The sequence below is a fragment of the Aulonocara stuartgranti genome (assembly GCF_965226115.1).
Source record: "Aulonocara stuartgranti genome assembly, chromosome: 12".
Classification (NCBI taxonomy): domain Eukaryota; kingdom Metazoa; phylum Chordata; class Actinopteri; order Cichliformes; family Cichlidae; genus Aulonocara; species Aulonocara stuartgranti.
In genome coordinates, this window is record NC_138948.1 from 33891476 (window position 1) to 33917210 (window position 25735).

The window sequence follows — 25735 nt, forward strand, 5'->3', positions numbered from 1 at the left end:
CTATACAAGTGCAGGCCATTTTTACCATTTACTTTTGATTTTAAAATTGAAGCTACAAAAAGAACTCGCTGTATTGAAAGATGTATTACAATACTTTAAGGCATGAGCTAAAGGAGATAAATGAAGACTAAGAGAAAAAACAACCACGTGAGTTTAATCTCAAAATGGATGATGGGGAAAGAGAAACATTGCAACGTCAGTCAGAAAATTCTTGTGTCCACATAGGAAAAAAAAATCTCACAGTCAGCAGGACTGAGTAAAAAGGATATGGGACTTCATGGTGTTATGCAGAAGTTCTGGCTAGAAACGCATCAGAAACAAAAGATCTCATAATGGCAACCAATTAAAAACAATTAAAAAGTGATGGATAAAATTAGGGATGCACCGATACCGGTATCGGGTATCGGCCTCGATACCACATTTTCTAAAGTACTCGTTAAAAGTCCCCCGATACCGGGGACCGATACCACGGTCTGAGACCTGTCTATGTTTGAGCTGCATGTAAGGGGTTAATCACAGGCGCCGAGTGCCCGCCCCCAGGCCCCGGCTGCAGCTCAGAGCTGGGAGAAGGGCAGGCGAGACAAGTCAGCCGTGTGGAACTATTTCAAAGTGAACGAAGACGCGAAAACAAAGGCGGACTGCAAATTGTGCTCAGCGAAATTGTCCAGAGGAGGCTCAAAAGGTAGCGCATTTAACACAAGTAATTTAATCAAGCACCTAAAATCCCAACATGACAACGAGTACAAAGAGTTTACCCACACTTATTTACCCATGCTTATTAGCACAGAGGAGCATAGATGATGCTATAGCAGTGGGACGGAAAATAGTTGGGCATTTTAAACATTCCGCCTTAGCCTACTCCCGCCTCGAGGACATTCAGGGACAGCTCAACCAGCCAATAAAGAGACTGCAGCATGACGTACAGACGCGCTGGAACAGCACGTATTACATGCTCCAGTCCCTCATTGAGCAAAAGCGAGTGCCGGGCGTGTCTGAGCACGAACTCCCTGACTATCTCACCGCTCACCAATGGGCTCATATGGAGACGACTGTTGCCATCCTCGCCCCCTTTGAGGAACTAACTAAAAAAGTGAGAAGCTACGACGCACTAGCCTCTGATGTCATCCCAGCTGTGACTGTGCTAGTGAGACTTCTAAACAGAGAAACAGACAAACAAATTTAAATTAAATTTTTTTTATAATTATTTATTCTGTAATATGTTGCATACAACATGCTTTTCATTTTAAAAAAAATGTTCTTAATTCCAAACTAGTCCCTTGTTGTTGTTGTTGTTTTTTTTTTTTGTTAAATTATAGGACTAAAGCTGTTACCTGTAAATTTAAATCATGTTTTTATTAAGTACTCTGTATCGGCGAGTACTGAAATGCAAGTACTCGTACTCGTTTCCAAAAAAGTGGTATCGGTGCATCCCTAGATAAAATTATAAAATACAGTATGGAAAAAAGAGTATGACATAAGAAATATGTCATAAATATGTCCTTAAAAAAGCAAAACTACATACAGAAATCCAAGAGCCACTGTAGATAACCTGCTGTTAGTTTGGTATTTTGTCCTAATCCGCTTGCCGTACCTCCGTGGAGGTGTGTGTATGTTTTGAGTGGTATAGGCGCCATTCCGTTATTGAATCCAAGCATGTAAGTTCTCTGCTGCTGTGCTGGTTAATAAAACCACGTTAACTGAGATTACTGCTTCATCATTATCATACTGGTGAACATACAACATGGTGTCAGAAGCGACGGAACACGTACTTCGTAGTTGACGGTGTTTTTTTTCCCCGTCTCAAGTCTATTTTGTGGGTGCGTTTTTTGTATCCGGACTGCAGACAACATGGCGGAAGGATTCAGGAGGCCCGACCCGCTTGTTTTCGATGGTAATGTTGCTGAAAATTGGCGCATTTTTGAGCAAGAGTATGACATTTTTATAGCGGCGGCACACTCTGACAAGCCAGCGCGCACACAAGCCTACATATTGCTCAACTTAGCAGGTCCCGAAGCTATAGAACGGGAGCGGTCTTTTGTTTACGCGCCAGAAGTGAGAGAGCCCGGCGAGGGAGGACGAGTCCTCATTCCTGCAGAATCGAAGGAGGATCCTGAGTGCCTCAAAAGGAAATTCAGAGAAACGTGCAGCCCTCAAACCAATGTCACGATGGAAAGACACAAGTTCAACACGCGGAATCAGAGGACTGGCGAGACTGTTGAATCCTATGTAAGTGATTTACGGATTAAAGCAAAAAGCTGCAGATTTGGTGATCTGAGTGAAGAACTAATAAGAGACAGACTAGTTTGTGGCATCAACAATGACAATTTAAGGAAAGTGCTACTGCGTGATAGTGATTTAACGCTAGCAAAAGCCATATCTGTCTGCCAGATTCATGAAATGACTGAAGAGCATAATAAAACACTTGCTTTTCCTCAACAATCTGCATCAAATGTTGATGTGCTCCAGCCCACATTTACGAGAAAGCACAGAGGAGATAAAAAGAAAATACAAGGAGACAGGTCTGAAACACAGCATGTCACTAACTGTACTAACTGTGGGGGTGCTCATGCTGCAAAAAAGAGCAAATGTCCAGCTTTTGGGCAGCAGTGTCATGCATGCAAAAAGTGGAATCACTTTAAGAAACGGTGCAGAGCTGTTCGGCCTACCCAAAACGTAGCAAGACACAGAAAGTCAGTTCATCATGTGGAACCAGACCAAGCTGATGACAGCGGAGACGACACATTCTACGTTGATGGTGTAAATCTGCAATATGCAATCCATGCGACTGATGTGGATGTGGAACACAAAGAGGAAGTTTTTGTCACCGTGCAGATTAATGGGATTCCTGTTGAAATGAAGGTGGACACAGGTGCTAAATGTAATGTGCTTCCCAAGAAAACGGTTAACATTATAAGAGCAGATAAACAAATGAAAGCACACCCCAAGTCCGTTAACCTAGTAGCATTTGGAGGCAGCAAGATTCAAACCTCAGGTGTAATTAAGCTGCAGTGTTTTCTGCATGGGCAGCCACATGTGCTATCATTCTTTGTTATTAATGAAGATGTTCAGCCAATACTTGGACTATGTGCATGCAGAGAAATGGGACTTGTATCATTCAGCAATGACGTCCACCAATTGAGCATGTCTGCAGATGACCTGTCACAACAGCTTATCACAGAATACAGCGACTTATTTTCTGATGAGCTTGGGAGGTTGCCAGTCACCTATCGCATGACACTGAACCCAGATGTGAAACCAGTTGTTCGCCCAGCACATCGCATCCCTTTGGCCATGAAAGACAGGGTCAAGGCAGAGCTGGTCAGGATGGAGAAATTAGGCGTCATTACTCCCGTCTCAGAGCCGACGGACTGGGTGTCTTCCATGGTAGCCACCAACAAGAAGGGCAAAGATGAAATCAGGATATGCATAAATCCTCGAGATTTAAACACTGCTCTGAAAAGACCACACCATCCCATGCGCACAGTAGAAGAAGTGGCTGCAATAATGTCAAACGCTACTGTGTTCTCTGTTTTGGATGCTAAGAACTCTTTTTGGCAGGTGTCATTGGATCAAAAATCATCCATGCTAACCACCTTCAGCACTTGTTTTGGTCGTTTCAGGTTCCTCAGAATGCCTTTTGGTCTTAACGCTGCCAGCGAGGTGTTTCAGAGAGCCATGGAGCAGATATTCGCTGGGTATCCATGTGCCATCATTGTTGATGATATACTCATCGGCGGAAGAACCATGAAAGAACATGACGACAACCTGAGAAAAGTCCTTGATCGTGCCAGAGAAGTAAACCTGCGACTAAACCCATTAAAGTGCAAATTCCGGCTGAATCAGGTCAGTTATGTCGGACACATTTTCACAAGCGAGGGGCTTAAAGCAGACCCTTCCAAAACAGCCGCAATCAGAGAGATGCCAGTTCCAACAGATGTCCAAGCCCTGCAGAGGTTCCTGGGGATGGTCAATTATCTTGGAAAATTCATTCCAAACTTCAGCCATCTGTCAGCTCCTCTGCGACAGCTCACACACAAGGACAGCGAGTGGATGTGGGACACACAGCATCAGACTGCGTTCAAAGCACTTAAAGAGCACATGTCTAATCCACCTGTTCTGTCATATTATGATGTCAGCAAACCTGTGACACTAACGTGCGATGCATCACAGTATGGTCTTGGTGCAGCTTGCTTACAGGCAGGGCGACCTGTGGCATATGCTTCACGTACTCTGACAGACACTGAAACCAGATATGCTCAGATAGAAAAGGAGCTGCTGGCTGTTGTTTTCGCATGTACAAAGTTTCATGACTACATATATGGCAAGCCTGTGGTCGTAGAAACAGACCATCAGCCACTGGTCACCATACTAAAGAAACCTATTCACGCTGCACCAGCCAGATTACAGAGGATGTTGTTAAGGCTCCAAAAATACAACATCACCCTCACATATAAATGTGGAAAACACATGTATCTGGCTGACACACTCTCGTGCTCCCAACAGCTCCACTTTCCAGCAGCCTGAAGAAGAGGACAACTTTGATGTCATGACGGTGAGCTGCATCTCTTCTTCACGCCTGGAGGAACTTAAAGGACACACAGCTGAGGATGAGACACTGCAAGCGCTCAGCTCGTTCATCAAACATGGTTGGCCACAACGACTCCACAACCTTCCCACAGCAGTTCATCCATATTTTCCTTTCAGGGATGAGCTGATTGTGGATGATGGCATCATTCTTAAAGGTTCCAAAGCTGTGATCCCAAAATCACTGCAAGGAGACTACATCACCATCATGCACAGAGGACATCCCGGCGTAGAAGCTACCAAGCGGAGAGCACGGGGGATCGTCTTCTGGCCGTTCATGTCAAGAGATATTGAACAAACAGTTACTTCCTGCTCGGTGTGTAACAGCACTAAACCTCATCAACAAAAAGAGCCCCTTCATCTGCATGAAGTTCCAGAGCTTCCTTGGTCAACTGTGGCTACAGATATCTTTGAGTGGCACTGTCAGCACTATTTAGTAGTAGTCGACTCATACTCAGGCTGGTTTGAGATTGACCTGCTAAAGGATTTGACATCAGCGACAGTCATCAAAAAGCTGAAAAGACACTTCTCAGTTCATGGTGCTCCACACACTCTGATCTCAGACAATGGCAGGCAGTTTACAAGCCAGCGTTTCAAAGACTTCGCTTCACAGTGGGACTTTCAACATGTCACCAGCAGTCCAGAGTATCCTCAATCCAATGGGCTTGCTGAGAGAGCAGTGCGCAGTGCTAAACAGCTGATGGAGAAGTCACACAGAGATGGCACTGATGTATTTCTCAACCTGCTGAACCTCAGGAATGTTCCACGTGATGTGAACCTGGGTTCCTCTGCAGAACGACTTCTATCCAGACAGACTCGAACTACGCTCCCAATCACAACGAAACTGCTCGAACCACAACACCTTGAATCTGAGAGAGTGAAAGCCCAACTACTCAACAAGAGACTGACTCAGAAGGTCTGTTATGACAGATCCAGCCGACCACTTCCACCTCTCAACGAAGGACAAGTAGTGAGGTTACAGACCCCACAGGGTTATGACCGCACAGGTGTGGTAAAAGAACTTTGTAAAGAACCTAGATCCTACCTGGTACAGTCAGATGGAAACACTTACAGGAGAAATCGCAGACACATATTGCCTGTGTCTGAGCCTGTTACTGTTCAGAAAGACACTGATCATCATCATTATGATGGACTGCAGGTTGTGGGTGAAAACAATGATGTAGAACAGTTTAAAGACAGCACTCATGTTGAGAGCTCTTCTGATGTTTTGCATTCTCCAAGACCTTCCAAGAGTGATGGTGTTTACAGGACACGCTTTGGTCGTGTGTGCAAACCAAATCCAAGATATAAGGATTAATTGGGTACTAGTTAAAACACAGAACATTTTCAGGTTTGATGTTTGAGCCATCAGTAACTGATGTCAATGCTTCAAGTTAAATTCTGTTTGAGGTGATTTTCAGTAGTAATCATATTTAACTTTATACAGCAAAATGATATTCTTGTCATGTTTATTTCTTCCATCTGGTTGCAAATTTAAATGTTCCTAAGGGTCAGCGTATGTCACCTTTTATGCTGTGATTATTATTATTCAGTATGCATTAAACTTTGTCCGGTTGGGGATGTACTAAAGAAGGGGGATGTAGATAACCTGCTGTTAGTTTGGTATTTTGTCCTAATCCGCTTGCCGTACCTCCGTGGAGGTGTGTGTATGTTTTGAGTGGTATAGGCGCCATTCCGTTATTGAATCCAAGCATGTAAGTTCTCTGCTGCTGTGCTGGTTAATAAAACCACGTTAACTGAGATTACTGCTTCATCATTATCATACTGGTGAACATACAACAGCCACATTAGACCAAACCACAGGCAAGTGTTGACTGTCAAAAGGTTTTCACGGACAAAACCTGCCAAAGGATGTTGAAGTGCGACAAACATTTGCAAACTTGTTAAATGCCTGTCTGTAAGCATTGCCTCACCTGGGTGTGATTTCTCAGATTTATTAAAAGCAATGCATTGTAAATATCTAAAAAATAAAATATTGCTAGTCAAAACTAAGTTGAAATCTCAGGTTAAGTGTCTCAAAAATGCAACATATTTCTGTATAAGTGGAAATTTACAGAGGTTTTTATTCCTACATTCTCTCTTTTGGCTGTAAGTTTTCGTTGTTTACTTTTTGAATCATTCGTCTCATGGTCTTGGGCTCATGTTTTCCTTGTACTCTGCTGCTTGTATTGTTCCTAGATTTGTGTAAGCTATAGCTGGTTTCTGCTGTTTATTCAAAGGAGCTTGCAGCTTGGAGCTGCTGTTTATTGTTCTTCCAGGGGTTTTGTATTCCACTGTTGTCCTGAGCGCCTGTTACTTTGTATTCTGGCTTTTGCCAGTGTGTAAAGTCTATTATGAGTCTTTGTTTTTTTGTCTATTCAGACTTCCCCAGTATTCTTTTGCTTCTTGTCAAGCATTGCTCTTCGTGTCAGGTGTTATTGTCATCTTACTTCCTCTTTGATTTTTACAGTCATTTCTCTTTTGTGGTTTCTTTTTAATTTCCTTCCCCAATTCCTGTAATCAGATTTGGTTAGCTGTGAGTTGTTCCCAGAGTGTCTCTGCTCTGCTCTCATCACTTTACTATTATTTGTAAATTCACTGGTATAGTTTGAGCTGTTTGAAAATAACCGCTCATATATTGCTTCTCACTTCCTTATAATAAATATTTTAAGTTAATCGGTTACAGTGACTATTCGGTCAGTGCTGCCCACACTTGTTGCTGAATTGGTGGAGGAGGTCGCACTCAGTCACCCAAACAACTCTGTGTGGTGGTCCACCCTGCCTCTGGCATTCCTATGGCACGATGTTAATGGATTGTTGCACTCATGTCATTTTCTCCAGATCTGTGGTGCCTTTTTATAGAGTTGGGTGTGTTTGACACAGCAGTGGTAATCTGGGACTTTGGGGTGTCACAATGCTTTTATAACCCACAAACGTGTGTCACCCACACTTCGATGAATGCACCAGAAGAAGCTGGGGTTCAGGATGTGCAAAAGGATAATTTAGCATGCAGGGTGGAGCATCCAGGGATCAAACTACCAACTTTTCTAATTAGGTAAATTAAAATGAGGTTCTCTCCCACTTCACTGAGTCTGTATTTTGTTGATGCTTTACTGTAAACCTTTAAAGGACAATATGAACGCTTCAGCAGTTGAATTAAATGAATGTTAATTGTCAATTAAATGAGGAGTGTGTTGACATCAAACTCTGTAACCCCAGGTAACTGCAGAACTTCACACTCTTTTCTCTTTGGAATCAAAAATCCTAGATGTCTTGATTACAAGTGCACTGGAGAAAACAGTTCTAACTAAGTCTGAGGCTGATTACGTCCAGGAAGCACCAACCCAGCAGTCAAACCCTCTCCTTTGGTTTGAACTAACGAGACAGTCATATGGCTGAATTACCCCCTCAGTTTTGTTCACCATTCACAACCAGCTCCTTCACTCATCATGTCCTCATGTGTCTGCATGGGTTCTCTCCCAGCTTACTCCCAAAGTCCAAAGACATCCAGTTAGTGGGGTTAGGTTTATTAGTGATTCTAAATTGCCCATAGATGTGAATGCATGTCTATTACTCTCTGTTAGACCTGTGACAAACTGGCTAGGGCATAGGTGTCAAACTCTGGCCCGCGGGCCAAATTTGGCCCACAGCCTAATTACATTTGGGGAATGCGAAGCCATACCAAATTACTATTAGAGCTGGCCTACTGGTATTATACAGCTGATATATATATTGTCTAGTATTAAGCTTTGCTTGTTCCATATTCAGTTTTTCAGCAAAACTTGTTTGAGTCCATAAGAAGAGATTCATTCTTATATCTGGAGGAAGATTTTTTTTTTTTTTTCAATAAATAATATTAATGTTAGCCCGCGACTTTGTTCCAGTTTTGAATTTTGGCCCACTGTGTATTTGAGTTTGACACCCCTGGTCTAGGGTGTACCCTCTCTCTTTCTGTATGTTAGCTGGAATATATTTAAGCTCCCCCAGTGACCTTGAGTTGAATAAGAAAAAGAAAACAGATGGATGACTATTTGAGCGTTCCTTTTCCAAGTTTGTCTTTTGTTTTTACTTTCGTTTGCTCTGCCTTGATTGTATTCACCTTTTCATATATATATATATAGGCATGTGTTGTAATGTCACTAATGGGAGTATCAAGATGATGTTTCAGATTTATTTAATTCTTCCAGCAGCTATTTAATAGTATCATTTTATTTGCTCTGTAAACAACTTGCATGAATCTCTTTCCAGATCCTGTGTTTAAATCTGCACACGTCAGCCCAAAGTGTGCACTTATTAGAGAGGAGCTCACATACAAGTAGGGCTGGGTATCGTCACTGATTTCTAGAATTGATTCAATTCCGATTCACAAGGTCCCGAATCGATTCGATCCACGATTCAATTTGATTCGATTCAATTAGATTTAAATCTGGGAAATTTTGACAGTCAGAAATATTATAATTCAGATCAGTACATTTACATATTTTTGTATCTATAAAAAGGAAGCTGACACATGCAAGACTTTATCAAAGGCGTGAGCATCACAGCAGAGGCCTTTGTGTCAAAGTAGCTGAAGATAAAACACAGAAAAACATGAAGGTGATTTTCCTGGCCTGGGATTTTATAAAAATATTCTGCAATAGATCAAAAACGAAAGAAAACCATTAATCAACATATGAACATTACCTCTGACGTTACAGCGGTTTTATTAGAGACACGGCTAAGCGTTTTGCATTTTTCATAATTTTAAGAAGTTTGAATTTGTTCAGTATTGAGGTAATGTTTTCTTTTCGGGAGAATGTAAAAGGGGAAAAAACAGCGCTGTAAACAACAGTAGACTGGTGCGTAACAAGCAAGCTGTTCTTGAAGTACAGAGAGAGAGAGAGAGAAAGAGGGAGGGGGAGAGAGAGAGAGAGAGAGAGAGAGAGAGAGAGAGAGCTGTGCATCGTGGTGGAAGCAAAACAGTAAAAGAATGAATTTATGACGATGTTTATGTGAAGCGTAGTTTGGATCTTCTTTTGCTGCTGGTTCGGTCAATATTGTTTGGAGAGAGGTAAAACTGACAGCTTTAGAATCAGCACAAAAAGGGCGTAAACACAAAGGTGGACCCGCCGACAGATCAGAATCAGCGAGCTGTCAGCTTTCAGCCCCGACCGTGAGAAAGGCGACATCTAACTGATTCTGATCCGGGGGTTGCGCTGTGTGTTTAAGTGCAGAATCCATGTACCTGCTCTCATTTACTGTCTTAGCTGTTTGGTGGTTGTTGAAAGTTTGTGAGATTTCACCAGAGATTCTGGCATTTCGGGCAAAATAAATTTATATTAAAAAATTGATTCAGGATTTTAATGAATCGATTTTACGTTATCCAAGCCAAAATCGATTTTAATCGATAAATCGATTATAAAAACCCACCCCTACATACAAGGTCTTCAAAAAATCAGGCCCCATCTTATCTTAATGACCTTGTAGTACCATATCACCCTATTAGAGCACTTCGCTCTCGCTCTGCAGGCCTACTTGTTGTTCCTAGAGTATTTAAAAGTAGAATGGGAGGCAGAGCCTTCAGTTTTCAGGCCCCTCTTCTGTGGAACCAGCTTCCAGTTTGGATCCAGGAGACAGACACTATCTCTACTTTTCAGATAAGGCTTAAAACTTTCCTTTTTGCTAAAGCATATAGTTAGGGCTGGACCAGGTGACCCTGAATCCTCCCTTAGTTATGTTGCAATAGACGTAGGCTGCCGGGGATTCCCATGATGCATTGAGTTTTAATAGTCCTCTCTGCATTGAATCATATCTGTTATTAACCTCTGTCTCTCTTCCACAGCATGTCTTTTATCCTGTCTTCCTTCTCTCACCCCAACCGGTTGCAGCAGATGGCCCCGTCCCTCCCTGAGCCTGGTTCTGCCGGAGGTTTCTTCCTGTTAAAAGGGAGTTTTTCCTTCCCACTGTCACCAAAGTGCTTGCTCATAGGGGGTCATATGATTGTTGGGTTTTTCACTGTATCTATTATTGTACGATCTACTGTACAATATAAAGCACCTTGAGGCGACTGTTGTTGTGATTTGGCGCTATATAAATAAAATTGAATTGAATTGAAATGAATTACTTTTCCACATCAGAAAGATCCGATTTCGGTTGTTCTGACTAGAATGCCTTCTGGGAGACGTTTTCTTGCCCTGTCGTACCAGGAGAAGGCCCCAGGGAAGACCTCAGGTGTGCTTGAGAGATTATAGATCTATAGGCTTCTCAGCTTAAGCTGTCAGCCCCACAATCCCACCAACTGGATAAGTGGAAGTAGATAGATAGATAGATAGATAAACTGCTCAGATCATCTTATTTCACCACACTGACTGCATCCAATTACACGCGTACCCCATAATGTAAACAATGTGACATACAGGTCACATTTCACAGAACAAAGAATAACAAAAAAAATAAATACAGTAAATACAGAATATATTCCCATAATCAAATGTTTCTGAACAAATATTCCATTATTCTTCCATGTAATGCTTTTATATGATCAGCTGGAAATACTCAGACAATTATCCACATAAATTACTTCATCCACATACGCCTCTGAGTTATCTCGCTGAAATAACCTGAAACACATGCGTGCATATCCAAAGGTGCTACTTCAGTTGCAAAAATGATACAGCAAAAAATACTTTTAACTGCTGAAGATTTCCACAAATATCTCTGGAGAAGGAGAGGTTTTAAACAAAGCAAAATCCACCCCAAATGTCGATAAAATTCATATTGGCTTTACAAAATGATACAAGCAGAATGCTAACAGAACAGGTATGTTAAGCTGTTTCAACCTGGTCCCCTGTTGGTGTTTTTATGTATGTAAATATTAAGATGCTCCACCGCCGATGGACCATCCTGGGACCCTTCCCTCGACCGCCTTCGAGCTCTCCTCCTCTGTGGGCCTGTAAAAAACAGAACAAAACACCACAAAGAAATGAGAAGGCTGCTACTAGATTGTCATTTTCAAAATTGAAAAGAACCAGGATATGAACAGATTGGTTGTAGATATTTAGTAAAGGTGATCACAAGGGAATCCAAGCAAGTAAAAAGCTATCAGTGCTTGATGTTCATACCTGTGGGTGCAGCAGCAGGAGTGGAGGGACCAGGGACTGGGGAGTCAGGAGAAGCAACAGGGGAGGACTCTGCTGCATGATAACTTGACTCTATCAAGACAATATTAAATGTTAACAGGTTGAAGACAATAGTCATAGAGAATATTATATTATTATATACTTATTATTATATACAGTGGTCTCCCATTTATTGCAGCACATGAACAGTAGTCACAGTTCTCACAAGTTGATTCTCAAAGTGCAAACCTTTGTCGATTTTAAAACGTAAAAGTATTATGCCGCGCTTTTTCTCCGTCTGCGGCGCCACTTTTGTGCGCCTTTTTTGCTCCCGGTGCAGGTGTCTATTTCCGAATGAGGGTCATAGTTATGAGTGTTTTTGTGCTGTTTTTTTCTATTTGAAGTGATGGTTATCAAAACCAAACATGATAAGTTTGGCAAGCGCAGGAGACACGACACGGAGGAGATTTGTCATTTGGGCTGCAGAATGCAATGCGCATCGTTGAAAGCTGTACGGTGCAATAAAAAAAATCAGCGAAAAGGCGAGGCAGTGACGGATGAACAGCGGGACTACTTTATACTGTTTATTAATAAACAAAATATATTCCTGTATGACAACACGCATAAATTAACTGCCTACATTAATTAATTGTAAACATACCTTCTGACTGACACTCCCCTGCTGCCTCTTCGGGCTGTCCCTGGTCCTCGGGGGAGAAGTTCTCCACGGTCCGCACCATATTACCGCTGGTCTCCCGCGGGGTGAGGAAGGGGTCCAGAAACCCCATGACCGCGAAGAACTTCCATCTCCTCCCCGATCCTGCTGCAGACCCACTCCTCTTCTCCTTCTCTGACCTCTTCTCCTTATTATAGGTGTCCCTGAGGCTCTTCCACTTTCTCCTGCAGATGTCCTCTGAATAAACGCATTATCTGGTTAGCGGAAAGGTATTTGTACAACAGTGGGAAAATCGCGGGACAGTAGGCGCGCTTGCTAGCTTTTGCACGGCTTCATCGGGTCAGTCTGAAAATTAAAAAGAAGAAGGAATGAACTTACCAGGTTGCCCGATCTCCTCACTTATGTGCCTCCAAGTTAGGTCCTTTTTATTCCTGTCTCGGTAGAAATAGGAGCTGGCATCGTATAGCTCGGGGTGGTTAGCCACGGCGCTGATCAGCTTTTCCTCCATACTGAATGAAGAATGAAGGGCTTTGGCTGGATCTGCCCCTTTGACCTAGGTCAGAGCCACGTCACCAGGCTCCTGATTGGTTGTCGCGGCGCGATTTGACGCTGGAGTTCAGATTTTTCCAACTCGAGCGGTAGACGCGAAACGCGCGTATGCACAAAGTGCAACACAAAAACTCACGCGCGTGGTTTTATTCGCGCGTCAAACGCGCCAGACGCGCTACACTGACGCGCGTTTCACGCGTTTTGGCGTTTTCGCGACGCAAATCTGCTTCCGAATTTTCGCGGGACCCGCAATCGCGCGTCATCGCGCCTTTCCATTGACTTTACATGTAAACCTGACGCTCTATTCGCGTCCATCGCGTTCGGTGTGAACACACCGTAAGGTTAATCATGAAACACATTCATTATTGGAAGGTTCATGTCAGATACAGACATCTGATAGCGAGGCTCAGCATTTGATGTCACCTGGGAAACACTTGTAAACATGCTATCTGAAGCAGACAGGAATAAGATTTCTTTTTAATTGCAATTCTTTCATCAATACAACAGAGCAAAAACACCAGAAAGAATAAATCAGCACAGATATAAAGTGATACAAAACTAGACTTACCAGGAGTCAAAACAAACAAATTAACCATTAAAATGAGAGTCTACTCTTACAATTTTTTTGTTTATTTTTTCTATTTTTTCCCATTTTATTATTTAAAACAAGAAAATGATTTTTATCTTGTGAAAATTTGCATTTGTACATGCAAAACTCATAAAGTGGATATTAATCTTTTCTTTTTTTTTAAATAATATTGTTTGATCTCTGTAAGAAGCCCATGAGCCCAGAAAACAGTCCAGGAGGCCGGCCGGGCAGGAGGCACCGGCGGCGACCGAGCAGGTCAGGAGGCCGGCCGGGCGGGAGGCACCGGCGGCGACGTAGTTCAGGGGGCCGTCCACGATGGCGGCGTAGTCCAGGGGGCCGTCCATGACGGTAACGATGTCCGGTCATCGGCCTGGAAAGCGGCCGAACAGGACGTGCAGGACGAGCAGGCCGGGCAGGACAAGCAGGCCCAGACGGCATGGGGACCTCAGGCACACACGAAGCTGAACACTCTGAGGCTGGACCAGGTGGAGCTGCAGAGGCTGAGGCTGGACCAGGCGGAGCTGCAGAGGCTGGACCGGACCAAGCGGAAGCAGATGCTGCGGGCGGCGTGGATGTTGAGGTTGCAGGCGGTCGAGCCGGTGGTGGCTGAATGGCCTCGCCACAACCGTCAGCAGACACTGAGATGTGCTGGCTGGGTCCTCCCAGACCCCCAGCTGACGAGGCAAGAGGCTGAACGGGCCCCTCGGACCCTCCAGCAGAGACTGGTGGCTGAACAGGCCCCTCGGGCCCTCCAGCGGAGACTGGTGGCTGAACGGGCTCCTCGGGCCCTCCAGTGGGAACAGACAACACGTTCACACTCCCAAAGCATAACATTTGACGCTAGGTGACAAATCGTCAACATATTACGTTTTCGGCTACCCACCACGTTCCTAAATGACGACCTCGGAAAAAAGAGGAAATATGAGAACCGTCTGGACTCCATCTACACATGTTCGCTCTTTTTCTTCAAATCGCTTAGAAACACGCTATTTAACATCATTATAGTCCTGGTTAAGATCAGGAATAAGCAGTGTTGGGTAAGTTACTTTAAAATAGTAACTTGGTTACATTACTAGTTACTTCTCTCAAAAGTAACTCAGTTACTTCCAAAGTAACTAGTTACTAGGGAAAGTAACTTTGGTTTTACTCAGAATTCTCTTGTTAATGTGTTTCTTCCATAACTTTGCCAGTCTTCTAGCTTGCTTACTTGCCACAAGTGCACTGTGCCACCTACCAATAGAAAGGAAAAGATAATGTGCATATTTCCACGAGAGAAATCCCACGCCTGGACCGTCATTGACTGCTGCCATGATTCTAGCCTACGTCACAGCGTCATGTGCGCCTTTTACATCCAACACAAAAACCGCAGTCGTGGTGCTTTCGATTGTACTCAGAACTCAGAAATTCTGCCTTCTGAATAGGAAGATGTAGGCAACACCAGACTGCAGATGAGCTGCATACAGGGCTGGACTGGGACAGAAAATCGTCCCGGGCATTTTGACATTATAGGAAAAATCATAAAGCCTTTGAATGAAAACAAACACTGTTGTGACAGTGATGTTCACTGTTTTGATGGTATATATGCATCAATCTATCAATCGTTTGTTGTAAGATTCAGATAATTATTTTTTAAAAGCGAGACATTTTAAATGAGAATAACAAAGAAAAGTATTTCTTTGTGCCCCCCTCTCCCTGTTAATGCCCTACATGCCCCCCTGGCAACACTTTGCTAGATCCGCACCTGCACAGTTACCAGCTGTCAGCTACCTAAAAAAGGATCCTGGTGTTATTTGTCTCTCAGAAACAGTTCATAACTTCCCTTCAACTCATTCATGTCACCTAAAAGGTAAACCTGTTTCTCCATCACCTGTTCAGCTCTGATGATTCAGTAAGGACATCTCCTGGTTTCATCTTCATGTTTCCCTCTCACCAGATAACCAAACCATATCATGACCAGCAGCTTTTTTGCAGCTGTGGCTCCAGCAAACATCAGCTGATACTAGAAATTAATATTAAATAAATTCTAACAACAGCTGATCAAGCTTAAACATGCTGCTGTTGTTTAGCGTGACATCCGCTGGTTTCCTCTTTCGGCGCAAAGTGGGCGATAAACAAGAGCCGATCAGCTGATCATTGATCAGTTTTCATGATTGAAGTAGAAACGGGAGAGGGAGGGGGGAGAGGATGAGAGAAGAAGAGGCAGCTGTGCAGCAAAGACACAGAAAAACTCCAGCTTTGTGCCTTTTTTCATTGTAGCTGAATTACGGGACAAACTGTTCCTTTTCACCTCAATAAGAAACGAGTAATATTTTCTCTGAATACCAGACGGGACGGTTGGCAACTCTAATAACTTATGAACAAAATAAAGTTAAACATCATTAACTTCATAGCACCCACCCAGCTGTGTAGAAACTCCGTCATGCTAGCTAGCACGCAGTACGGAAAAAGTCAGAATAACGAAAATAAACTCCACCTAAACTTGGTTCATATCTGACCCAGAGAGACTGCAGGTCATAACTTCTTACCTGAAGTTCAGTTCACACTTGGACCGGCGGCCGCCTCGGGTCTCTTTTCCTCCTGCGTCCCCTTTCCCTCCTCCACCTGCTGGCCTCCACCACTTGCTAATGTTACTGAATCTGTGGAAGCTCCGCGATAGCCACCACACGAAGTAACGAGTAACGAGTAACGACCCTATCAAAATCCCAGTAACAACTAATGCGTTCCTGATTTTGGCATAATAACTAGTTACCGTGCTCGTTACCACAATAATAACGTAGTTACTGTAACGCGTTACTTAATAACGCGTTAGTCCCAACACTGGGAATAAGGTTATGGTTACAGCTAGGGATAAGGTTAGGTTTAGGGCTGGAATACAGGGCTGGAACGTCCATTACCGCGGGAGCGTCATTGCACTGGATTCCAGCCATAACCCGCCGCGTACCATAAGAACGCCGAAGGTCTCCTTTCACGTTCCTCAGGAACGCCGCGGGACGTGACAAGACGTCGACATGTTACGCCTCGGGAGTGAGAACGGGCTGGAACAGACGGCTGAAGCGGTTCCTCGGACCCCCCAGCAGGAAGAGACGGCTGAAGCGGTTCTCCAGAACCCCCAGCGGGAACAACAGGTGGCAGAACAGAAGATTGAGGAGAGGAGCGACGGTGGCGTCGTTTCCTTCTGAATGAGGGAACTGAAACTGGCGGAGAAACGGAGACCTCTTCATCGTCCGACCACATAGCTGCCAGGAAAAACGCAGGCGAATGAGAACCCGGCTGGTGTGGGGAGGGAGAGGAAGTCCGTGGCAATGTTGAGACAGGTGGAGAGTGTGTGTTGTCCTGGGGCAGCGGTGGGGAAGATGTAGTGAGTGAGAGAGCAAGCTCACCAGCCTTGACTTGCTCTCTCCAGGCAGTAATGGTGCCGTCCAACTTAGTGTCCTTAGCAAACTGAGAAAGCTGAGGGTTATGGCGAATGATGGCATCTACTGCACTTAGCCCGACTGCCATAGTCCGTAAATCCTGTCACTGGGCAATGCGGTCGAGCAGACTCACCATCCACATCATCTCGCCGTTGAACTCTGAGAAAAAAAGAGTCTGCAGGGTCCATGTTCTGGTTGCGATCTTCTGTTATGAGTGGCTGTGTGCAGACAGGAATAGGACCCAAGGTGCAGACTCCAGAGACAGTCGTGAACTCAAAACAGCTTTAATGTAAATGTTGCAGCTTTAAGGCAGGGATGACTCCTGGAGTTGCTTTCTCACTGCATATGCTTTATTTCACAATCAGATCATAACAAAAACATACAGCAGCTCCTCTCCAACTCCTAGCCCTTTGCTGCGGTGGAAAAAGAACGACTCCAATCCCCTTCAGGGAACATACGTACAAAAGAGTTTTCCTGACACACCAATGGGGCGTTCAATGCCATCTTGTAAATATGAGTACACTGGCAGGGATAGCTCAGTAGGTAAAGTGGTCGCCCCATGATCGGAAGGTCGGTGGTTCGAATCCACTTAACGGCTACCCTGAGGTACCCCTGAGCAAGGTACCGTCCCTACACACTGCTCCCCGGGCGCCTGCTTAGTGGGCTGCCCACTGCTTCACTGAGTGAATGGGTCAAATGCAGAGAAAAACAAGTAATTTCCCCATGGGGATCAATAAAGTATCCATTATTATTATTATTATTATTATTATTAACAGTTCAAATGAAAAATATACCAGAACAAACAAGCAAACAAAAAAGAAGTGTGGGGTACCTTTGAACCAATGAACAAAGTATAACAATTTATACTTTTTAACATAACCTGGCCCCGTCAATATGTGTATCTCTCACATAAAACTCAAAATATAACATAACTGGAAAAAATCAAAATAAACTTTAAACCAGAGGACTGACAGAACACACAGCTAGGTAAATGGTAGATCGCAACACAGACACAGAGAAACACAGGGCTTAAATACACAGAGGGAGCAATCAGGGAATGGGTAACAGGAGGGAAACACAGCTGGGGCAAATCAGGCCTAACGAGACAAGGGGAAGCAAAACCAGATGCATTAACCTCAGACAAGGACCTTCAAAATAAAACAGGAAACATGGCACAGACTAAACTAAAGACACAGACTCGCACGCACTGCAACAGAGGGAACAGAGACGTGGGACCAGGGCAGACACAGACACTGACTGGACACGGGGATATAACAACTAAGGATACACAGAGACACGAACTAGACAAGGGGATACAGCTGACAGGGGAGACAGAGCAACTAGAGAAGACAGAGACATAAACCAAAAGACAGAACTCTAACAAAGAAACCAAAGACTAGAAATTATAAATAATAATAATAATACTCAAAAACCCTGGGTCAACGACCCAGGCATCCTAACAGTTTGCATCCATCCAGAAGTGCTTTAGCCATGATATAGATATATTACAATATATATTAGCAATAATATAGATATGTAAGTATATTACACAAATGGGTCTATTATGGTATGTTATAATGTACACAGTATGAAGTATGTTATGAATATGCTATAATTATATGTACAGGCTGTGGTGAGTACAAGCTATGTACAGGCTATGAACAGGATATAAATATGAAAAACTATACAGAATATGAAATAAATAACTTTACAGAAATATGAGATATACAGATATACAGAAATGGGAACTATGCAAGTTGTAAACAGTTGTAGGATTAAAAATTATCGTATGTACAGAATGATCATTTACACAAAACTATACAGTAGTGCAGTTACGATAAGTGAGATATGTGGGTAATTTCTACAGAGGCTATGTAAAGTGCTAGTGGTTGTGAGTCCTCTTTGCTCTCTGCATAAGCTGGATAGAGACATTCAGCTGAGGGCAGAAGAGGCATTAAAAGCATTTCAGAAAATTATAACTAACTGAAGACAGAAAATGAAAGTGTCTCACGTGGAACATAGTTTTCTATTAAAAAATTAGATGGTAAGAGATAAATCTTTTAGACAGAGACGTGATGTGGAGTGAGTAGTGAAAAAATACTTCCTGGATCCTTTTCTTTATCACATTTCTTTGGCAAAATTCATGACAGCGAAGGAAAGATGTCAAGGAGAGTTCATACTTAATAAAAAGACAAGTGAAGGAAGGAATATACCCCTTTTGGGTGGCTAAAAACTACAATTAGGAACACTTACGTTAGATGAAGATGATGATGAAATCTAATAATAATTGCATTTTTATTAGGCAGCCACTCATAGAGCTGAGAGCACATTAAACTAACAAATGTTGCAAAATACCTACCAGAACACAAGAATAATAAAAGGACCTGTGTAGGGGTTTACATATGTGCCTTACAAGCAAAAAATAACCAGTTTGATCCCAGCAGGAGACAGAAAACAATTTAGGGTTGTGTCAGGAAGGGCATCCAGCATAAAAATCTGCAAATCAAACATGCTGTGCTGCAGTACCTGCTGTGACAACCACCTGTTCAGCAGCTGAATGTAACTTTCTTTTAATAAGAGAGACACCACCATGGAACTGACTGGCTGATCATTTTGTTCAGCTGTGATCCTAATTGGATCAGCTCTTTGTTTGTTTTTGTTTGTTTTTAACGGGGAAGCCTCTGTTTCATGTCACAAAGCCGAACTTTGTCAGCTCAGTGGACTGATCAAAAAGCCTGAGGCCTGCTACGAATCAGGGTTTCGTCTCATCTGGGTTTTCTGTACTACATAGGTGGTTCACTTCTTACCAAGGTACATCGTCATGGTAACTAATGCTGCAAACCTAACCTGGTTTGCAGAAGACTAAGCAATTTTTCACCACATCAAGGTTCTGGGTTATTTGACACCTTTTGAGTTTGTGGTTGTAATATTTGGGTTGTGGGTTTTGATTTGTTTTTTGAGTATCGAGTTCCCTTTATTGTTTAGTTATATTTCTGTTTCCATTTTGTCCTGTTGAGCTGCTTGTCTCTCCTTCCCGTGGGTCATTCCATCTCTCTCCTGTTGGTCATGTCTATCTCATGTTCTCCCGCTCCCTCTCTCATCTGCATTTCCTGCTGTGTCAAGCTCATGTGTCAGTCTACATCTGTGTTTCCTGTTTTATTTTGATAGTCTTGTTGTCCATTTTCAGTGTATTTAGTTCTACTCCCCTGTGGCGTCATGTTCATTTGTATCAACTGTGTTTCCCACGTTTCCACTTCCCTCATTGCCCTTTGTGTATTTAAGTCCTCAGTCTTCCTTTGTTCATTGTCAGGTCGTCTGTTTATCTCCTCCGTGTTCCCAGTCCCTAGTTTTTCCACTGTCCCTGTCCTGTTAGTTTTTTTCCTAGTTTGGGTTTAGACTTTGTTTTTGGGTGCCCTATTTTGTACCTTCGTGTTTCGCCTTAATAAACAGCTTGTCTTTTGTTACTAAGTTCATGTCTCCTTGTGTTATCTGCTTCTGGGTCTGCTTAAATCAGTGGTGTCCAAACCCAGGCCTGGAGGGCCGGTGTCCTGCAGGTTTTAGATGTGTCCTTGATCCATCTCAGCTGATTCAAATGGCTAAATTACCTCCTCAACATTTATTGAAATTCTCCAGAGGCCTGAACTAATCATTTGATTCAGGTGTGTAGTCCCAGGATGATATTTAAAAAGCTGCAGGACACCGGCCCTCGAGGTCTGGAGTTGGACAAGCCAATGAGAGCATTAGGAGGGTCTAAATTCTTTCAGTAGTGTCTAATTTCTACGTGTTTTTCTGATGACCCTCAGTGAGAAATACAGACCTTTTAGATTAAGCCGTATCCCTTTTGTTTTTCATGTTCGCAACAAAAAGAAACTTTCACAGCAATTTTATTGTTCAGTACAGATGAATATATGACCCTGAGACAAGACCTGTATTTCCACTTTTCTGCTCTTACTAATAAAACACTTGAAGAGCATTTATCATGCGCTTCCTCTCACACCCACTCATATCCTTGGTTTGTCTGCATCACTTTAATTCTTTTCATGTTTAACCTCTTTATATTTTCCCCATATAAATAACTTAACAATACTGAGGCTGCTGTTTGTTAAATGCCTAAATTGTTAAATTGCCCACATGCCTTGATTTTTCAGACTTCGATCATCCAAGCTGATAAACAACACAAAACGAGTCAAAAGCAAAATAAGCCATCGAGCAAGAGAAAGACACTCTGGGTGTGTTTAATTTGCTGTACAGTACCGCACTCAGCACCCAGGAAAAACTAATTCCACTTATCTAACCAAGTAAACACAAAACAAATGGCCCCCTGATGAGTAATTTGTAATTTGACCAGGTTAGTGCTCAGAATTTAACGTATTCAATCACCTCAGTGATCACTTCAGGACAATAATATATTTAAAAAAGAAGATATTATTTAAAGGAACTATTTAGTGATTAAACTCTAATGAAGTTGCATAGCAAAGTGGAGTCCAATGACGATAGGAAGGAAGACCTTTTGTCTCTTAACACCAAGCCAGGTGAGACATAATTTCTAACCATGACACATTTTTTTATCAGTTACCTTCAGGATGAATCACTCTGCACAGCTGATCATATAGCAGGCATTTCAACCAACCAACAGCATCTGGCAAACCAAGCACACCATTGTTTTTCTTGTGACATTACCAATAAGTATTGAAAAAACAAAAGTTGTATCCAAGATGGCCGACTTCTAAATGGTCACCATGGTCACCACCCATCTTGAGGAGTTTGCCCCCTCACATATACGAAATGTGCCACAAACAGGACTTTAATATCACCAGCCATTCCCATGTTATTACGGTGTATCCATATAAATGACCCACCCTGTACTTCATTTGCATTGTACTTATAGTCTTTGAGTTTATTACAGCACAGTGAAGGTAATGGAAGAAAATTGGAGGAAAATTGAAGAAAAAATAAATGAGTCATCCGACATCAGCATTACGACTTTGTCCTGGTTCCCTTATTGTAATTCCATCACCAAACAGCGGTGAATCATACTGTTTCTGATAAAATGCTGTCAACCTTCAGATTGCTGGGATATATGGGATATATGTTTCACATCATTAGGAACATTTTTGAGTTGTTGTGTGAAAGAACTGCCTTCAGTAACAGTGTTTGATGTCTGCCTTCACTGGTTAGCAAAATGAATCACAGGAGTGCTACAGTGTAAAATATGCTTCACTGAGCGAAAATAAGTTTTCAAAGAAGACTAAATAAGGCTTGTCAGTGGTGTTATGATGATAATCTAATAAATGGATTGAAGATACTGAATAGTCAGCTCTTGAAGGACATTCAAAGTTCTTATTGGATTTTTCTGTCTTTCGTTCCGTTCAGTGTCAAGTTGACTCCATCACTGCTTCAACAATGTCGAGGTTCTTGATGTTTCTTCTGTGGAGGTCATTACATGACTGATAGTGACTTAAAAATTATCATTCATCGCTCCATATGACCGACAGCCACTGATTCTCAGCCCAGTTCTTCTCAGTCCACCCCCCAATGCAGTCTATTTCTAACGAGGCTCTCAACAGTAGATGGATCAATTGAAGGACCACATGGATCTCAGGTCTTCAGTCAGGTCTTTGAGGGTTTGTTTGTTTTGTTTTTTTCAGATACTGCTCATCTGCTATAAATAGGCTTTTTAAAATGTGTCTGAAGATAGAGCTTAAAATTGGTTCTGTGCTAAGGTATTTTCTATGTGTAGACACAACACTGGTTTAGCTCACGAGTTAGTTGTCATTTCTATGCTTAATGATTCATAGATTAGTGTTATTTATTTTATTTTGTTTTTTAAAAACAGCATGGTCAGGTCCAAGACCTGGAAATGAGTTAAAAAGCAGTCAAAGTCCAAAGAATAAAACTGAAAGATCTTCAGAAAGCCTGAAGGACTATTGCTTATGACTGTTCTAAAACCTACGAGAAAGTCCGGCTCCTTGGAAGCAAAACATAAAGAAATGATGGGTGCCTTAAGACTTTTGCACAGTATTGTATGTTCCAATAACATTTCAGAACGACGTTACTTTCCATGTTCTTAAAACATTTAAAGAATGTCTTTACTTATCTTGTAGCCTTAGAAAAATCCTCAAATGGTCATGATATAGGGGTCCTTCAAAATCCTTTCCTTTAACTTTGATATATATGACAATTTAATGCTTAACGTTTGCTTCAAACCTTTAGGCTATTGGAGAAAAAGATTTCTGTACTGGTACCATTAGGCAGTCTGTGCATAGAGGACAGGCTCCTTTCTCTGTGGTGTTTACACCATTCTAAGGCTCCCTATCTATTACCTGGGATCTGACTATTTTTACATAGGAGAACATTTTTAAAAAATGTTTTTGTGACAGTCTTTTAGCACCACACTATTTGATTTCAGATCTGCAGGAGCATGTAGGACGATTTGAATCCTCTAATCTTTTTTTAAAACATCCCAGTACATCACAGCATAGGCTGTCTGACAGAGTCTTTTATCTGGGTTCTTTGTGTATGATGTGTATTTGTAACACAAGGCATAAGGAAATGGAGGAGGAGATACTCTCATCTGCAAAGGTTTGAATAATTATACATGGTCGTGAAACAAGTCAAACAGATAAACAGCAGGAAGTAAGTATTCAAACTCTGGAATGTGTTCAGCAATGAAAATCCCAAATGTAACAGTAAACATATACAGTGTAACAGTGTATGTCAGCTACACAGCACCTCAGCAAATTCAAATTGGGTGTGCCTCTAATTTAAAGTGAGGGTGGCTAGTTGGACGTTTGAAAATGATAAACCTATCACCATAAAATAATTACGTCACACTTACTAAACGTTTTTTTTTTCTTTTTAGCATTAGTTCTTGTTTTGACCCCAAATCCTCCCCGGTTTGGTCCAGGTGTCCTACCTTATGCTGAGCACTAGAGGGGTAAGACGGCAGGATGGCTCCATTAGAAGTTAAGTCTGGTTTTCAAGAAGGAAAGAGAGATGGGTGGAAAAAAACTTACACCGACATCCATGAAAGAAACTGCTTTACTTTCCTAGTATTAGTTAGTGTTCTTGGTTTCTAACAGAAAATAATGTGTTTGTGTTATTTTAGCCAACATGGAGTCAGTGCAGACAGACCCTTTGTACATATCTATATTAAATCACTTATCTGCTGACCTGCTACCAGGATACAAAGATCAAACCTTTGGCTTAGGCTTATCTGTCCCACCCCATCTCCCAACACCCACAAACATGACACTGAACCACAGATATTTGAAAAAGAAGGTGACTTCTTCTATGTTGATAACTTGTCTAATTGCAGGAGGCCCCTTAGGAACTTTTTATTTATTCTATACAGTGCTTATTTAGTATTAACAATACATTATCACTATAAACCACATAAACAGAGATTTTTTTTGCTCTGCATATATACGCACACTGCCTATAACTGTAGGTGGTGCAAGCTTTCAGTAAGCTAAATTATATTAAAATCAATTTGAGATCCACTATGTCTCAGGACAGAGACATACAAGTGGGCGATAATTTGTATGAAAATAGATATTCAACTTATTATTCATATTAATATAATAATGCATTTAGTTCTATTTGCCAATAGTTAATATTATAAATAAATGTTTAAGCAGTAAAAAATGTGTTTACACCGCTTTAATTTACTTCAATGATCATGTCGGAGTCCAATGATATGAGAATGTCCTTATCAGTTTCCATCAGCATAAACATCTCCAGCCTGTTTGCAGACAGCTGCTTCGGAGTCTGCTTTTAATGAACTTGAGTGTAGACAATGTTCTTTCACAGGCAAGTGAGGAGAGGGTCAGCAGGTACAGCCCAAGGAGACGACAGGCATCAGACAGCATGTTGAACTGCCTGAGAATTTGATAGCTGCACAGTCTGCAATTTTTGCAAGAATCATAGCTTTTGGTCACAATTCCACTTTCTTCGTCCCATTCTTCGTCCTTTGCTCTTCTGGTCCTGTAGTCATCTTCATGTGTTGTCTTAAGCCTTTCCCACTGTCCAGCAAAACTTTTCAGTTCTGACTAAAGGTTATTTACTGTAGCTCTGCTGTCAAATTGGAGGACACATGTTGCGATTTTGTTACTAGGAAGAGAAACTGTTCTGATCTGGCTAAACGTACATTGTTGATTTTGAGTTCACAAACACAAAGACTAACTACTCCTGAAATTTTGGAGATCTTAGCTCTTATACAGTAAAGTTACAGTGGGAAACAAATAATATCAGGCTGATCCTGACAAAGTTTGTTCCTCCTGTCCAAATCACGGATAAACAGTATCCCACAGTTGTTTATGTTTTTAAACCCATTTTGGACAAAGAGGCATTTACTTGAAAAATGTATTGATAGCGATGTTGAATATTATTACAAAGGGAAAAACAACTACACAGTAAATAATTAAACTATAAAGATGTTTGTTTGTTTTTCTGTTACATCCACACGTACACGTAGATTTTGTTGCTAGGTGACCTCCGTAAACACCACAGCGAAGCCGAAGGGAAAATACAGACCGAGGGAGGAAACACAGACACATATATACACACCGGCAGGTCGACCAGTCGGGGCACCGTCCGACCCTGACAGAAAAAGACACAAAGCTGGAGTTTTTATGTGTCTTTACGTTGCAGCTGCCTCTTCTCCTCTCATTCTCTCCCCTCCCTCTCCTGTTGCTACTTCAATCATGAAACTGATCAATGATCAGCTGATCGGCTTTTCTCTCTTGTTTGTTTATCGCCCACTTTGCGCCAGAAAGAGGAAACCAGCGGATGTCGCGCTAAACAACAGCGGTACGTTTAAGCTTGA

At 42.2% G+C, this 25735-nt stretch overlaps 3 protein-coding genes across 3 annotated transcripts in view; 1 reads left to right on the plus strand and 2 right to left on the minus strand.

The window, feature by feature from the left end:
• Nucleotides 1-18386, minus strand: part of npffr1l2 (neuropeptide FF receptor 1 like 2) — a 107534-nt gene extending 89148 nt beyond the window's left edge. Inside the window, exon 1 of the mRNA XM_082555968.1 lies at nt 16021-18386. The gene's annotated coding sequence lies outside the window, so the exon portion shown is untranslated. The remainder of the gene's footprint in view (nt 1-16020) is intronic.
• The window catches only part of LOC309719662 (uncharacterized protein), a 206192-nt gene that overhangs the window by 6297 nt on the left and 174160 nt on the right, over nt 1-25735 (plus strand). The gene's annotated exons all lie outside the window — the stretch shown is intronic.
• LOC309719660 (uncharacterized protein) lies at nt 11398-13240 on the minus strand (the record flags this gene model as incomplete). Its single annotated transcript, XM_082555948.1, has 4 exons — nt 12736-13240; nt 12343-12594; nt 11685-11774; nt 11398-11513 (listed from the first exon to the last, which is right to left on the minus strand). The coding sequence occupies exons 1-4, from the start codon at nt 12863-12865 to the stop codon at nt 11398-11400; spliced, it is 588 nt and encodes a 195-aa protein (XP_082412074.1). The 5' UTR covers nt 12866-13240.